General features: G+C 36.9%; 1 protein-coding gene across 21 annotated transcripts in view; it reads left to right on the top strand.

Annotated features, from left to right (window-relative positions):
• The window catches only part of LOC127508103 (uncharacterized), an 86,859-nt gene that overhangs the window by 4,662 nt on the left and 66,351 nt on the right, over nt 1-15,846 (top strand). For 12 of the 21 annotated variants that reach the window (XR_007928701.1, XM_051885735.1, XM_051885736.1 and 9 more), the window contains exons 2-9: nt 4,699-5,043; nt 5,113-5,469; nt 8,179-8,280; nt 9,328-9,669; nt 10,606-10,938; nt 12,440-12,799; nt 15,420-15,506; nt 15,600-15,692. Coding sequence is in view for 17 of the 21 variants with exons in the window: in XM_051885735.1 (XP_051741695.1) it covers nt 4,699-5,043; nt 5,113-5,469; nt 8,179-8,280; nt 9,328-9,669; nt 10,606-10,938; nt 12,440-12,799; nt 15,420-15,506; nt 15,600-15,692 (2,019 nt within the window). In the remaining 4 variants the exon portion in view is untranslated. The remainder of the gene's footprint in view (nt 1-4,698; nt 5,044-5,112; nt 5,470-8,178; nt 8,281-9,327; nt 9,670-10,605; nt 10,939-12,439; nt 12,800-15,419; nt 15,507-15,599; nt 15,693-15,846) is intronic. The other 9 variants (XR_007928699.1, XR_007928698.1, XR_007928700.1 and 6 more) reach the window with 3 other exon arrangements.

Below are 15,846 nucleotides of genomic sequence, written 5' to 3'. Positions count from 1 at the left end.
TGGGGACTGCCCTTCTGTGGAGATGGACATGGTCGTAAAGACTGCTGAGATTCAGAGTGGGGTGCTGAGCCAGGTATACGTTGGGCTTTAGGGCACAGTCTCTGGATACTCTTGCATTTATATGCCTGATGGTGTCTGGGTGGAAATCAGAGCGCAGTAACAGGGTGGGGAGGATAATTTTGGAGTTGGGGAAGTTGGAGGATGCCTTCTCTGTTACATTTATGAGAGCTGTAGCTACTCTCTCTTGTTGAGCTCTCAGGTCATTGGTGCCAGTGTGGATGATAATATGGCTGGGGGAACCCAGCTGTTCTTCACACAAGAGCTCCAGGGCTTTCTGTGTGTTTGGGCACCATATTTTCTTGACATTTCTTCTCGGGAACAGTTTATTTTCATCGACAAACTTGCCATTCGAGTCCATGAGGAGTACAATCTGAGACTGTGTTTGACTGTAGGAGTCAGATGGAGGAGGGCTGCTGGGGTTGATGGCTGTGGTGGGAGGAGAAGGAGAAGGGGTCTCCTCTAAGTTCTGCTGTTCTCCTCTCTGTGTCAGCTGCTTCTCCAAAGCTTGCAGTTGTTTTCTGTAGGACTCTCTGTCCTCTCTCAGTCCTCTTATCTCTTCTCTCATTACAGACACTTGTTTGTTGTATTCTTCTCTCTGTTTTTTCAGTTCCTGAATGTCTTTCTTTAGCATTGCTATTTCTTTCCTGTAATCCTCTTTTCTTTCTGTTTGATCAGTCTCCTGCGCTACTCCATGCACCTCCTCTCTTAGCTGCACCAGTTCCAGTTCCATCTCTCTGAACTTCTCTTTCATGTCGTTGATGATGCTGTGTAGAAGGGAGATCTCCTCACTGTCATCCCTGGACTGCTCATTTGTGGATTGATGGGTGGAGGTGGAGGTGGAGGTGTCTTCTGCCTGTTTCAGTGTATTAGGGCTGATCTTGTTCAGCTGAGCTTTTCCTTTAATTTGGAGGAAGTCCTTTCTCTCTCTCTCTCTCTCTCTCTCTCTCTCTCTCTCTCTCTCTCTCTCTCTCTCTCTCTCTCTCTCTCTCTCTCTCTCTCTCTCTCTCTTCAACAAAACAATTTTAATGCTCAGTTCTTTATAGAGTATTGCTCTATACAGTGGATCCCCCAAGTGGCCACTTACAGTCGCTGACATTGCAAAATATAAATTAACATATTCAGATCAGACCAGTGCCTCTAGACAAATTAAGAAAAAAGCGCTGTATAAATAAAGGTGACTGACTTGTTGCAAATTTTGTTTGCTGTATACAATATGCTTTTTTTCTGTAACTACATGATCTGAATGCTGTTCTCCATTTTTTTTTTATATAGTGCCTAATGAATGATCTGTAGTGCTTAAATTATTGACTGATGTGTGTTTAATCTGAAAGCATTGTTTGATTTTGAGAACAGGTGAAATGGTTTGATTTTTGCCAGAGTCAGGGGTTTTGTTAATGTAGTTTGAAGATGTGGTTTTGTGTTTAATGTTGTGAGAAAATGGGTGATGGTTTCCAAAAAATGTGTCTTAGCAATTGTGAAAAACTGTAAAACTAAGCTTGCTGTTTACGCCACTCTCCCACATCTCAGATCGGGGTTTTGTAATTTTGTCTGGCCCAACCAGACAGGGTAGATTTCATATAAAAAGTTTTTTTCCATAGTTAGTCACATAAGGAATAATTGAGTCCGGGCCGTTGAATTATTAGAAAATAATGCACACCCAAGGTGGTAATGCTGCCACGATGTGAAGCGAAGTGTGAATTATTTTCTAATAATTCAACAATGTGGAGTCAATTATTCCGCTTATACTACAGTTGCCACACCTCAAGACACTGTTCTGATGTTCAAGATATTTGTCAGGTTTTTGTGCTTAAAGCACTCTTGTGTTTGGGACTAATTTCTTACGCATCTCATCCCAAGCCTCCGTTGCTAATTCCAAAAAGTCATTTTAGAGCTAGTAACAGAGGCTTGAGCCATTGACAGCAGAATAATACAGTTGATACAGTTATTAACGCAGTTAGAGAGAGAAAGAGAGAGAGAGAGAGAGAGAATAGGCATATATCTGTGAATTAGCCTACCTGAGCCTACTAATAGCGAAACTGTAAGTTTATCTACCTCAAGAACCGCAGTTATTACCTCACTGGTGAGAAATGTCAAGTAGCTTTTAAATTGCTTAATTATTTTACTGATTATCAGAGAAGCGCGGACAACACATTTCTGTGCAAGTGTGTGTCTGTACTAGAGAGAAAGCGGGAGAAAGAGATTATGACATTTCAGGATATAATAAATCGTATTTTGTGGCAAAAACCATGACAATAATTTGTCGTTTACTATATTTATTAGCTTGGTCGGTGTCGTTGTGGGTTTTGTTTCTTTTGCGGTTTTAGGCTGTAGGACCTATTGAGATAACTGAAATCATTTGGCGAAGTGATATGGAACTGTAATGCGGTCAAGACCTGCTAGAACTACTTTAGCCGTGTGTTTCCCTGAAAATAATCGCACACCTTAGAACGCTGGTCAGATTCGAGCATTCAACAGCCCTGTAGTATAGACCGGGGCTGCGTTCAGCCCCGACAAAACGTTTTTTAAGCGGAAACGCTGCTGCTTTGAACACCCTGTTCTGATGATGCAAGAGTTGCAACTATGGCAGCTGAGAAGGCCATTCTTTGTGTTCTTTTTGAAGAATTTTCGGAGCCTGAAGAAATTGGGATAAATACGTGTTTAATACTGCAAAATATGCTCGATGATACAGTCAATGCCCTTGCCGTCCAAAATAAAAGAGAACACATTTGTAAACGATTTTACTTGGATCCATTTACGAGCTGTCTCTTTAATCCCACGTGGTTTATATACATGCTGCTGCTGATTGGCTGACATTTTTGACACACCCACCAAACAAGAGAAAACATATCTCAAACCCGTTGCACATCGTTTCCAGGAAACATGTCGTTCAACCCGGAAACCGTAGCAAAACGTTGCGCACCGGTTTGAGCTTGAACGTGCCCCGGGTGTGCCTCATACGTCCTGAAAAGTGAAGCTGCTCGCTCTTTGATCGCCCCCTGGTGGCTGGATGCACTACAGGTCATTCAAACCCTACAGGTCATTCAAGCCCTCTCCATTCAAACGAACGGGAATGAGTGAAAACAAAAAAATAAATTATGCTTCAAATAAAATTTTCCGAAAGATGGTTTTGGTCATTTAATGTATTGTTATATATTCAATTGTTCGTTTTTGTGATAAGTTTGATTTTATCTAGCAATTTGATGCTATAGAAACAGGGCGTGTCATCATGATTGACAGTTTTGACTGACAGCTTCTCTGAGGACTGTCAGAGCTTCGAGGGGAGTTTGAAGATATATAACTAACTATAATTTTCGATTTCTGTGTTATTTCACAATAACAAAATAAGTTGTTCAGCAGTAAGCTGTACTAACCGACCTACAGGATCTGACGGATCACTGAACTTTAAAAAAATTATTGCTGCTGCGCAGCGATAATTAGACCGACTCCAGACATTGCCTTTGAATATGCTTTAATCACGGCCAGAGCACCTCGTATCAATCACTGAGAATCCCACCAACAAAAGGAGTACAACAGTTTTTATAGAACAGGAGCATGGCAAAGGTGACATGATTACATAATTTTTCTCCACTATTATTGGTTCTTCATATGAATAATTCAGCAAACCCTTCTGTTACTAGGTAAAAGAAAATCTGGATTTCTTGATTACAGCAGTTTTTTACTCAAAGTCATGATTTTATATATTGAGATTTTTTGTGTCATTTCCCTTTGTTATTTGGACATGATTCAGACACACTGACTTTGGCCAAAGTGTTGGATATTTGGTTTTCCAAGCATATAAATGTTAATCCTGCAAGAAAATGATATTTTAGTTATGATTAATTAAAATTTCCATCACAACACCATGACCTAAAACCAACAAAAGATCAATGTCTTATTATGCTATAATTTGACGTTTTGTGGATGTTAATCTTATGATGTTCATTAGACGTCAGCTGTTGGTTACTAGAGACCATGATTTAAAACCAACACAATATCAACATCAACTGTCACCATATTCTACATCAAACTGATGTTGACAATAGACATTGTTTTGACATTGAATTTCGGTCACTGTAAGTCAGAACTTTTATTCAATCAAATTGCAACATCTAATGATGTTGTGTGCCTGCTGGGTATTTACTGAAGTGTACACAAATTGGTTAGCTGATTTGACCCAGTGTTTACAACCTTTTTTTTCTATAACAATAAAAGTAAAAGAACAATCTCTGTCAAAGATTCACAAACAGTTTGATTTTGAAGTGCAAAAGCAAAAAACAGTATTTAATTTGACAGAGATAATCATAGGTATTTGTATCTTTGAAGACACACAAACCATTCGGGACTGAGGCCAAAATATTGAATATTTTTTATACATACTTTTTACATATGCTGTAGAAGAACAATATTTGAGGTAATGGATGAGATAAACACAAAAAAACGTTACTCTCTCTCTCCCACACACACACACACTATGAAACACTACACATAACATGAGTTTCTGACCTCTCCTCTATCGTCACAGTATGATTTTTGTAAAACAAATACTTGTTAATGTCAGTAGTTTTGGTCTATGTTAGTATGTATCCATTATGCTTTGAAAAACTACAAAACAAAATTTATTTAATTTCTCTGTCTCAGGATTCATTGTGCACGGTCCCTCTGGTCCTGTGGTTGCTCCTCTGGGATCTTCAGTCATTCTGCCCTGTTATGTTGATGGACCTTTATTAATGGAGGATCTGGAGGTGGAATGGAGAAGAACAGACTCAAAGACTTTAGTTCATCTGTTTCAAGATGGTGAGAGTCGACCAGAGTCCCAGCAGCAGGATTATCAAGATAGAGCTCATTTCTTTACTGAGCACATTAAAGATGGAAACTTCTCCCTCCGTCTGGACAATCTGAGAGCTGAAGATGAAGGAGAATACACATGTACAGTTCACCATCAGCAGGAGTCTGGAGAGACTGTGGTTCAAATTAAAGATGTTGGTGAGTCTGAACTCAAATGGATCTATGGAGATATTTTTGCTGTGATATTTACTTTGTTTGTTCTTTCAGAGCGTTTGCTGGTCTCAGGATCAGATCGGTCCATATCTGTGTTTGTGGGTGAAGACGTCACTCTGAACTGCTCTGTAGACTCTCACATCACTCCTGAAGACTTTGAACAGGTTTCATGGAAGAAAACTGATGAAGATGAAGAAGTTCTGGTTCTGCTCTACCAAAACAATAAGGTTTTACCAGATTCATCACATGAGCGATACAGAGACAGAGTTGAGTTCTTCACTGCTGAAATCCCCAGAGGAAACTTCTCTGTCCGACTGAAGAGTGTCAGAACTGAGGATAAAGGAGTTTATATGTGTCAAGTGTTTGCTGGAGGAGCTTCAGCCAATGCAACTGTAGCGCTGGAGAGACTGGGTGAGTCTTAAAACAGCTAATACACAAGTGTCATTTAGTTACTCGTTTATGACCAGTTGTATATAAAGTTTATTAAAATTCCAGATTGTACAGCAAAGTGATTTTTATTTATTCCAATGAATACAACTGCCAATGTAATGGACAATAACTAAACAGCAAAGAAATGACTAGAGTGACAGATCAGATGACTTCACACAGCTAATAGACACACACACAGTTCAGGACAGTGATCTTCATGACAGACCCAAAAGGCACATGATAGCTGAAACTTCAGTCGCCCACAAAATACATTTCAATCCCACATTTAATTTCCTTTTTCATTATACTTGCATGAAATAATAAAAAGGACAATTTGTCAAAAAACATTAAAAACATTCAATATATTATTTTATATGTATATAGTTTAGATTTTTATTATATACATTTTTAATTATATTAAATAAGCTTACGATTTGCTTTCTCAGCAATTATCTTTTCAGTCATTAGTTTTATTTATACAGAACTTATTTCTCAGTACTCAGTACAAAACTCTTCACACAGTTATCTTCATCATGGTACAGCAGTTAATTTCACATTCTTTATTCTGTATTTGAAAGGGACAATGCACTTTAATTAACATAAGTTCACAAAACATGAAAAAAATCACATTCCATATAAAAACACATTCCAGTAAACATAACCCTCATGAGCACAAACACAAAATGACTGTAAATATAAGGAGACAGAAACAAGCTACTACTCCAAATTATGAAGACATGTTTGATTATCCAATAACCACTGTTTTATTGATGCAGAAAAAGCAATAAAAAATGTAATATTTCTTAATTCTGTGTACAGTATTTCAGGTATGTGCTGCTCTATAATAAATGCTTGACTGCCCAAAAGCGCTTGTTATTGTTCAATCCCCTCTAGTAATGGCTCTAATAGATGAGTTATGTTTTTTCTAATAAACCGGACTTCTAATAAGTGCAGGTGGGGCCATACCATGTAAAATCATAATACCATGTAACTAATCATATTTTCCCAGTTTAAAAGATCATATTAAAATTGATGATATAAATTAGACATCACTCTCTGATGATATAAATTAGACATTTTATGCAATATTTTCAAATAATTTTCTATTGATTAAAATGTAGATAGGTCATTAAAGGGTTAGTTCACCCAAAAATTAAAATTCTGTCACTTATTACTCACCCTCATGTCGTTCCACACCCGTAAGACCTTCGTTCATCTTCGGAACGCAAATTGAGATATTTTTGTTGAAATCCGATGGCTCAGTGAGGCCTGCATAGCCAGCAATGACATTTCCTCTCTCAAGATCCATTAATGTACTAAAAACATATTTAAATCAGTTCATGTGAGTACAGTGGTTCAATATTAATATTTTAAAGCGACAAGAATATTTTTGGTGCACCAAAAAAAAAAAAAAATAACGACTCATATAGTGATGGCCGATTCCAAAACACTGCTTCAGGAAGCTTCGGAGCGTTATGAATCTTTTGTGTCGAATCAGCGGTTCGGAGCGCCAAAGTCACGTGATTTCAGCAGTTTGGTGGTTTGACACGCGATCCGAATCATGATTCGACACGCTGATTCATAACGCTCCGAAGCTTCATGAAGCAGTGTTTTGGAATCGGCCATCACTATATAAGTCGTTATTTTGTTTATTTTTGGCGCACCAAAAATATTCTCGTCGCTTTATAATATTAATATTGAACCACTGTACTCACATGAACTGATTTAAATATGTTTTTAGTACATTAATGGATCTTGAGAGAGGAAATGTCATTGCTCCCTATGTAGGCCTCACGGAGCCATCGGATTTAAACAAAAATATCTTAATTTGTGTTCCGAAGATTAACGGTGTTACAGGTGTGGAACGACATGAGGGTGAGTAATAAATGATATTATTTTCATTTTTGGGTGAACTAACTCTTTAATATACAAACTGAATAACAAAGGACCCAATATCGAACCTTGAGATTGACACCCCTCTACTGTAAATAATTTTACATGGTCCATGTTTACATTACAGTATGAAATTATTCATAAAATGTCCTCTTTTGTATAAATGGTAATGAAATTACAGTTTGTTTGTTTTTCACAATTGCTAGGACACAATTTCTCCATACAGATCATTTATTCATAACTCTTCACACAGTTCTCCTGACCAACTTTCAGCTTCACAGCAGTTAATTTCACATTCAAAATGCACTAAAACACTTCATTCATGACTCAAGTCAACTCATCTTTCTGGAACACTAGCAAAGTTTTGAGTTCATCACTCAATAAAACACAAATCCAAAAAAACAAAACAAAAAAAAAACATGTAGACAAAACCATGACCTAACAAACCGATGTTGTGCTCACTGTGTGAAGAGTTTTGAAAATTAACACTTGGTTAAATGTTCAACTACAGTTCAGCATTAGCTGCAGTTGATCTAATAGTTTTGATAGTATTTTCTTTTCTTAGCTTTGGAATATATTTCAGCTCAGTATTACTGTAGAAATGTAGGAAATCTCTTTTGCAGATCTTTCAGTGGTGACTGTGTCTGAGTCAGAAAAGAAATCATGCATGCAATAATGTGTTAAATTGACGTCATGCTTGTGTGTGTCCCGCTTTATCATATCTTAGGGACAAATTTGTGCAATATAAGGAACTTTGCACAATACTATCATTGTCCAATAGCTGTGTGTGTTTCTCAGGTTTCTCTGCTCTACACATAATAATGATGATTCTCTGTGTTTCTGCGTCTGGATCTGCACTTCTGCTCTGCTGTCTGATCTACTGCAGATCACCTACTAAAGGTACAACTATAACAGGAACATACTCTGATTTACTGTGATCCAGTGCAAAATACATCTGAACCTAATAATAATAACCATCATCATAATAATTAGTGTTTGAGTGTGTAAATCCAACGGCTGCTGATGATTTTCCTATGGAAATATTATGTTTAGAAAAAGTCAAGATGACAAAAGTTTGTTAATGTGATAGATGGCGATGTGAAGCATCAGACTGAGAGGGAAGGTCTGAATCCATGTGCAGAGATTTATTAGGAGGAACAACAAGTAAAATCCACAGAATGGTTCACATCAGGCAATGATCATATACAAGGCAGTTAGGCAGAAAGGCAAACAGCATACAGAGGCAGTCCAAGATCAAAGTCCAGAGTCAAAAACCAAGAGAGAAATCCAACAGACAATAAGCAACATTCAGAATCACAGTGTGAAACCAACAATACTTTGCACTGAGTGAGTAAACAGTCAGAGCTTATATAGGCCATCCTGATTAGCTGATGAGGAACACCTGAGAACAATCAACTCAGAATTCAGGTGAGTGAGACCTCTGGTGGTGGAGTTGAGAAATGGCAGATGTGACAGACGAGTTTAATTCATTTGAGTTATCATGAGGTATAAAACATTAAAGTAATTTCTGGTAGCAGCTGTTGAAGTATTGTTGAATTTATATAATCAAATTTGAAGTGTCCTGAAGTTTTGTGTAACTAGTAACTAAACTCAGGAAAACTAGCAAAATCTAGTACCTATAGACAGATTGATCATCAGTGTTGTGTACGGACTCTGTTTTCTTTGTTTGAATATTTTTGTGAAGTTTTTTTGTGGTTTTGATAGCATCAATCAGTGTCATTTTTCTGATTCTAGATTCATGAACAAACCGCTAGTGTTTACGAATGATTATGGTCATGTGTTTCTGACAATGTCCCAATAATCTGATCACAAAATATTTGCACCTGTATTTAGTGTGATTAAAACAGCCTGACAGAGGCTGATAGTGGGGTTATTTTGCCTCAACATTGACCTCACATTTGAAATTAAATCTCTTTTCTTTCTCAGGTTTGATTGTGCAAAATGATTGTAAAATGTTTTTCTCTCTGGGAGGTTCAGTGGTTTTGCACTGTCATGTTCCTCCAAACTTACTAACTGAGGATCTGAAGGTGGAATGGAGAAAAAAAGACTTAAAGGATCTGGTTCATCTGTATGAAGATGGTGAGAGTCGAGCAGAGAAACAGCAGCAGGATTATCAAGATAGAGCTCATTTCTTTACTGATCACATTGAACATGGAAACTTCTCCCTCCGTCTGGACAATCTGAGAGCTGAAGATAAAGGAGAATACACATGTACAGTTTACAGCAAGAGGGATTGTGTGTTTTCAGCCAAAACAAATTTGGATTTGAGTAAGTAAACAGATAAAAAAACAAATCAAACTCGACTCTTAATAGTTAATCAACAATACAGTACAAAGAGTTTTCAGCTGGTTTGATTATTTAGTGTTTTAGTGATACATCAATATTACATGTTTGAGTCAGGAGAACTCAAGATAATGAAGACATGTTACAGTGTTGTCAATTTATCACGTTATTCACAGCTGATTACCGTAATGTTCAAAGTGTGTGTGTGTGTGTGTGTGTGTGTGTGTGTGTGTGAACCTGTGCAATTATTTCAACAAGATAATTATATAGTATCTTATTATATTTGTAATCCTGAATATGTAGTTATACATCTTAAGAAATGTATTAATATATCTATATAATCAGAGCTATAACTATAGTCAGGATTAAAAACATTGAGATGTCATATATATTTTATCAAGACCTACCCAATTATGATCCGTCGCCCACCAGCAACCGCTCCCTCCTATTCCAGCATCCCAACCAGCCACACCAACCTCTAGAGGTTAAAGTTCGTTATAGTCATTACTCTGGGTCCTGCTTACCACCCACCCTGCAAGCCACAGAGTGCACGCTCGGCTCCTCGCTTTTCTTGTTCTTATTATTCCTTCCTCCATTTTCCTGTCCTCTAGTCATCCTTTCACATCCCACCGTCGACCAGTGGTGGCAATGAGATATGATGATGCTTTGGACAGTTTTGAGTTTTATACAGAAGAAATGTCTTGGGATTATGGCAAGCATGTTATTTCAATTATTAAGGGGGGTCTACTCATTGCAGGTACCCAGATATATAACGTAAGGGAGGGGAAGAAGAAAGAAAGAAAGAAAGAAAGAAAGAAAGAAAGAAAGAAAGAAAGAAAGAAACTGTTGTCACTGTTGGTTAACCTCATCTGCTGGGTTCCAAAGAAAAAAACACTAAAACATGTTTCTGTTCCTTTATAGAGTTTTATATGGATGGTGATTTCATTCCTCTGGGAGGTTCAGTGGTTTTGCCCTGTCAGGTTGACAAAAGCTTGTTACAGGAGAGTCTGAAGGTGGAATGGAGAAGAACAGACTCAGACACTTTAGTTCATCTGTATGAAGATGGTGAGAGTCGAGCAGAGGAACAGCACAAAGATTATCACAAAAGAGCTCAGTTCTCAAATAAGAAGATTGAAGATGGAAACTTCTGCCTCCGTCTGAAAAAACTGAGAGTTGGAGATAAAGGGGTTTACAGATGTAAAGTTTACAAGGACCAGGACTGTGTGTCTTCAACTGATGCAGAGTTGGAACTGGGTAAGAGTAAAAAAAAGAGAAAAAAAAACTGCCCTGATCAATTTATGATTTTGATGAAGCAGTATAGTTACAATAAAAATATGATGCATTTAAGTGATAAATATAATTGTCTGGGCTGGTCATATATTATTAATTATATACATTGAATGAGCAGCAACTACATCTGAACATGTATTTATATGCTTTATCAGCTGGAGCTGGGTTTATAAAGGTGAGTGTCTATGGAAAGTAAATTCCCAATAAATTAAAGAGCAGAAATCAAGAAATTATAATATAAAAGGTATTAGCAGATAATATCAAAAAATCCCAATTTGTGGAAGGAGTTATTGTGCTTTTGGCCTGTGAGAGTCATGTCTATTCTCAGCACAAACTCAGGCTGTTCATTTGTAGTTTGATAGATATATTTTACAGCAGATGCTCTCTCTGTAGTAAATAGTCCTAATCAATCTGTGTTGGTGCACAACATAATGGCAGACATAAATCCTCTTTTAAATAAATATCCATTTTAGTCGAAAGAATTCCATGTGCAGTTCACTCAGTTTTGTGTGAGAGCAAAGGAAATCCGTGCGAGCATTACATTGATGTGCTCTCGCATCACAATAATGCGCTCTCGACATTAGACAGTAAAATAACACCATAGATAAAGACACAAAAGCTGTGTGTTCACGATTACTTTCCCTGTGTATAGACTGCATGAATATGTTGGAAGTGAAATCTAAAAGGTGAATATGAATCTTCAAAATTTTAATAATGAAAATGAGTGTGAAATGTTTTGAAGTGAAATATTCACAGCTTAAATATACGACCATGTTGAATCTCAGCCTATAAAAATGCAAGCGCTAAAAACACAATGCCAATCAGATTCAAAAGACTTGAGAAAATGTTATCTAATTTTGTGTGCAGTAAGGTTTTTTTATCAGCCCGTCAGAGAAAATCGCCATCAAGCACTTTTGAAGAAAATCACTGGATTCAGTTCATGTAAAGTTTGTTAGGTTGATGACGTCAGATCTTTTAAAGATAATCAGAGTTTGTTCAAGGCACTTTAATAGCAGTTAAACTAGATATCCACAGCCAGAACTGATTCATTTGCTTAATAAGTTATACATGTGAAATAGTCTGTACTTATTTTCTGTTCTGTACTTGTGTTGCTTGTAACTTGAGTCTCCAAATGACTATTTTCCACACCAGTCTATAATTGTGGTATAATGTATGGAAGTTTATTAATGCCAAATGTATTTGAAATAAAAAGCTTGTTGAATTGCACTAATTAAAAAAAGTGCATTGCATTAACCGTGCTTGTATTTTATAAATGTACGATGGGCGTCCTGTGTGAGTTCTCTCTGCTGTAATAACACACAGTGAGGTCCTTGAACCTTCTGTGCTTAACCCTTAATAAATGTTTGGGCTTTTAATGCATTTTAGGGCTGTTTAATGAAAAAAAAATACACAAAATATGCCTCAATTATTTTTAACTTATTTGACATAAATGTTTAATTTTCAGGATTGACTGTGGAACCTTCTCATCACACACCTGTTCCTCTGGGATCTTCAGTGGTTCTGCCCTGTTATGATGATGAACCTTTATTAATGGAGGGTCTGAAGGTGGAATGGAGAAAAACGGACTTAGAAGATCTAGTTCATCTGTATGAAGATGGTGAGAGTCGAGCAGAGGAACAGCACAAGGATTATCATGACAGAGCTCATTTCTTTACTGATCAGATTCAACACAGAAACTTCTCCCTCCGTCTGGACAATCTGAGAGCTGAAGATGAAGGACGATACACATGTAATGTTTACAGTGGATTATATCAGGATCACAGGGAATTTTCAACCGAGATAAATGTGGTACTGAAACTACTAGGTAAGTCAACAGACAAGAAAAAACCTACTCTTCAATCCTTAATCAGTACACAAACAAAAATAGTGCTAAATAGCACCAGCAGTGGTTCATTGGATCATAGGGGAACCTCTTTAAATGTTATATAGCACCTTTAAAAGTGATATACAGCACCTTTGTCATATGGTGCTATGTAGAAGAAGCATAAGAGGTGCCATTTAGCACCAGCAGTGGTTCATTGGCTCATAATCATAGGGGAACCTTTTTTAGTGCTATAGCACCTATTCTTAAAGAAGCTTTCTAGCATTTGTCAAATTAGAGGTGCCATATATTGTTTTATGAGCTAGCAGGGCCCATTATAATGCCAGATACTACTATAGACGAGTCAATAAGCTTCTAAATGACACTTTTACTTAAAAGATGAATGATAATTAATAATTTCTTACCAAATCATGACTTTAGAGGTTCAGAATCCTGTACTAAATGCTTACTGAGAAACAAAATACATTACACTTTCAAAACCTTTAAATGTATTTCTTTCAGCAGCAAATGACCTCAGTGCTGACAAGTCAGGGAATATACATGTACAACATCACAATATACTCCCCTTTTATACACATACAAAATAATGCAACAAGCTTGAAATATGTACATTTTTGAAGAAGACAATAGTCCTGTTTTTACATACATTCTTTACTTTATTTGGAAAATATATAGTCTTTTAATAAGATAGTGCTTAAAGGCTGCGGGGAGGATCATCCCATGCAGTATGACCACACTGTGCTCATGTTGGATGGCCAGTTAATCACAGAGGAGAGCGAGGACATCTCATCCGTCTGTGTGTATATTTTACATTAGGAATCCAATCCAGTATACTAAAGGACTGAAAAAGACACTGACCTTTTTGGAGCGTGTTTTTTGAAATTGAAGGATGCAGTCAGACTTCCTGTCACTGTAAAATGAGTGTACAACTCAATCTTTCAGAGTCAATATTCTCTCTTGCTCTCTTTCTTCCAGTTTTAGTTCCAGTTTCTATATTGTATTTGAAATCCTGAAGGACTTACAAAAATGTTAGTGCGCTGTTGACAGTGAAAGATACTGCAGGACTTCAGAGCATAACTGTTTGCAAGTGGTTGTATTAGCAATTTTCAATAATTTCACTCACTCATTAATCTAATGTTACAAAGACTACAGATTTCAATTCAATTAATAGGATGTTTGCATTGAAATCATTTGCATAACAAGATGTGCAGTAAGTGTAGTGCTTTGATTAGATTGTGCTTCACACACTGTAGTCAACAGTTCATGGCTCACCTCAGCTTCAGACAACAACCCGGGTCCACCTTGAGCAGAATAGCTGCTTCCAACTGTAGGCCTTTAAACAAAATAACATCATTAGGTTAACATAACATGGGATGCTTTTACCCAATACCTTTTTTTTTTTTTTTTTTTTTTAAACATTCATTACTGTGTTTAAAGCCCAAAGTATAGTTCAGTTTTTATGCGCATACTCTTAGTCAAATGCACAGCCTGGCAAACTATACTTCATTTGACTTGTACGTGTAGACAGGCATTCGACGCATGTGCATTGCAACGAGTTGTAATACCTCTCCTGGCCTGCGTCGTATCGCTCCCTACATAAAAGTTACAAAAACTCATAGAAGTCCTACAAGCACAGCGGAAAGGCTAGCCGTGACAGTGACGGTGGTGTCTTTAAAGAGAGCACCTTCAGATCCAGACTCCTGGAGGGAAAGCTAGGAACACCAACGCCAACTACTCTGCCAGGCACTGATGTCACGGCCCCCTTTTTGAGAAAATCGGAACAATGGCTATGGAGTTCGAAAAAGTAATTTTTTTTTTCAGAAAATTCAAAATGGAGGGAAAATTTTCATGACAGAAAATGACGTCATGTGGTGCAATTAAATCGCCTTGAGCCAAGGAATTTTGTTTCTAGCCCTTACAGTTAAAAAGTTATTAGCATAAATGTGAGTGCAAATTTGGACAGTTGGTTGCGCTAGAGCGATTGAGATAGAGACATGTCGCTCTACATTCGTAAGATCTTTGTTCATCTTCAGAACACAAATTAAGATATTTTTGATGAAGTCTGAGAGGTTTCTGTCCCTCCATTGAGATCCAATGCAACTACCACAAACATAAGGGCCTTCAGGACACAACTTACACCCATATTCACTTTTTACAGTGTAGTGGGACCTTGGGGACAAAAAGGTTGAGAACCACTTTATCTTCAGAAAATACACTGTATTTTAATGTTGTTTTTTAATCCTTTCCCCAACTAAACTAAGAGAATAAGAGAGTTAGAGAACCTTTAAAGAACCATACAGGGGCTTAACAGGTTCTTCATACGGTAGCGGTGCTAAATATCACCTTAACCACTGCAAAGAACCGCTAAAGAACCAACGTTTTTTTGAGCGTAGTATAGCCATTTATGATATTACATTTGTGTTTCCAACACAGTTTGAGTTTGATTCATTAAGTTATATGTGTAATAGTCAGGAAGAACAGAGATGTGTTTTAAATAAAACTGAATGACTGATAATGATAGTTTAAATAATTAATAAATATTTCATTAAAACATAATTTTATTATTTGACTGAACATGTGTTATTTTGTCTTTTCTCTCCAGACACAGTGTTTCGTCTTCAGATGTTTCTCGTCTTCTGTCCAAATATTCTGATGTTTCTGTCTTTTGTCCTCTGGGGTGTTTCTGAAGGTCAGTGTTTCAATACTGATGGTTTATCAATGCATTATGATTTATCATTCAAATATCTGTTTATATGTACAGTAATATCTGGTGTTGTTTCAGGATCTCTGTTTGAGTCGGTCTCTTGTTGTGCTCTTTATTTTCTGAGGCCTCTCATGTTGCTCTGGGCGGCTCCATATATTAATAACTTCACAGGTATGACTGATTTATTATTATTTATATATTATTATAGTATATGAATTATAATACGCATAATGTTTACACATAAACCAATGAATTTTACAACAAAGAAATTTCAATGTTTTTTTTTTTTTTGGCATTTGTTTCATTGTTTTGGTGTTGAAAATGA

This window comes from Ctenopharyngodon idella, chromosome 3 (genome assembly GCF_019924925.1).
Source record: "Ctenopharyngodon idella isolate HZGC_01 chromosome 3, HZGC01, whole genome shotgun sequence".
Taxonomy (NCBI): domain Eukaryota; kingdom Metazoa; phylum Chordata; class Actinopteri; order Cypriniformes; family Xenocyprididae; genus Ctenopharyngodon; species Ctenopharyngodon idella.
Note: the sequence above shows the minus strand (reverse complement) of the source record. Positions and strands in the feature narration are given on the sequence as shown.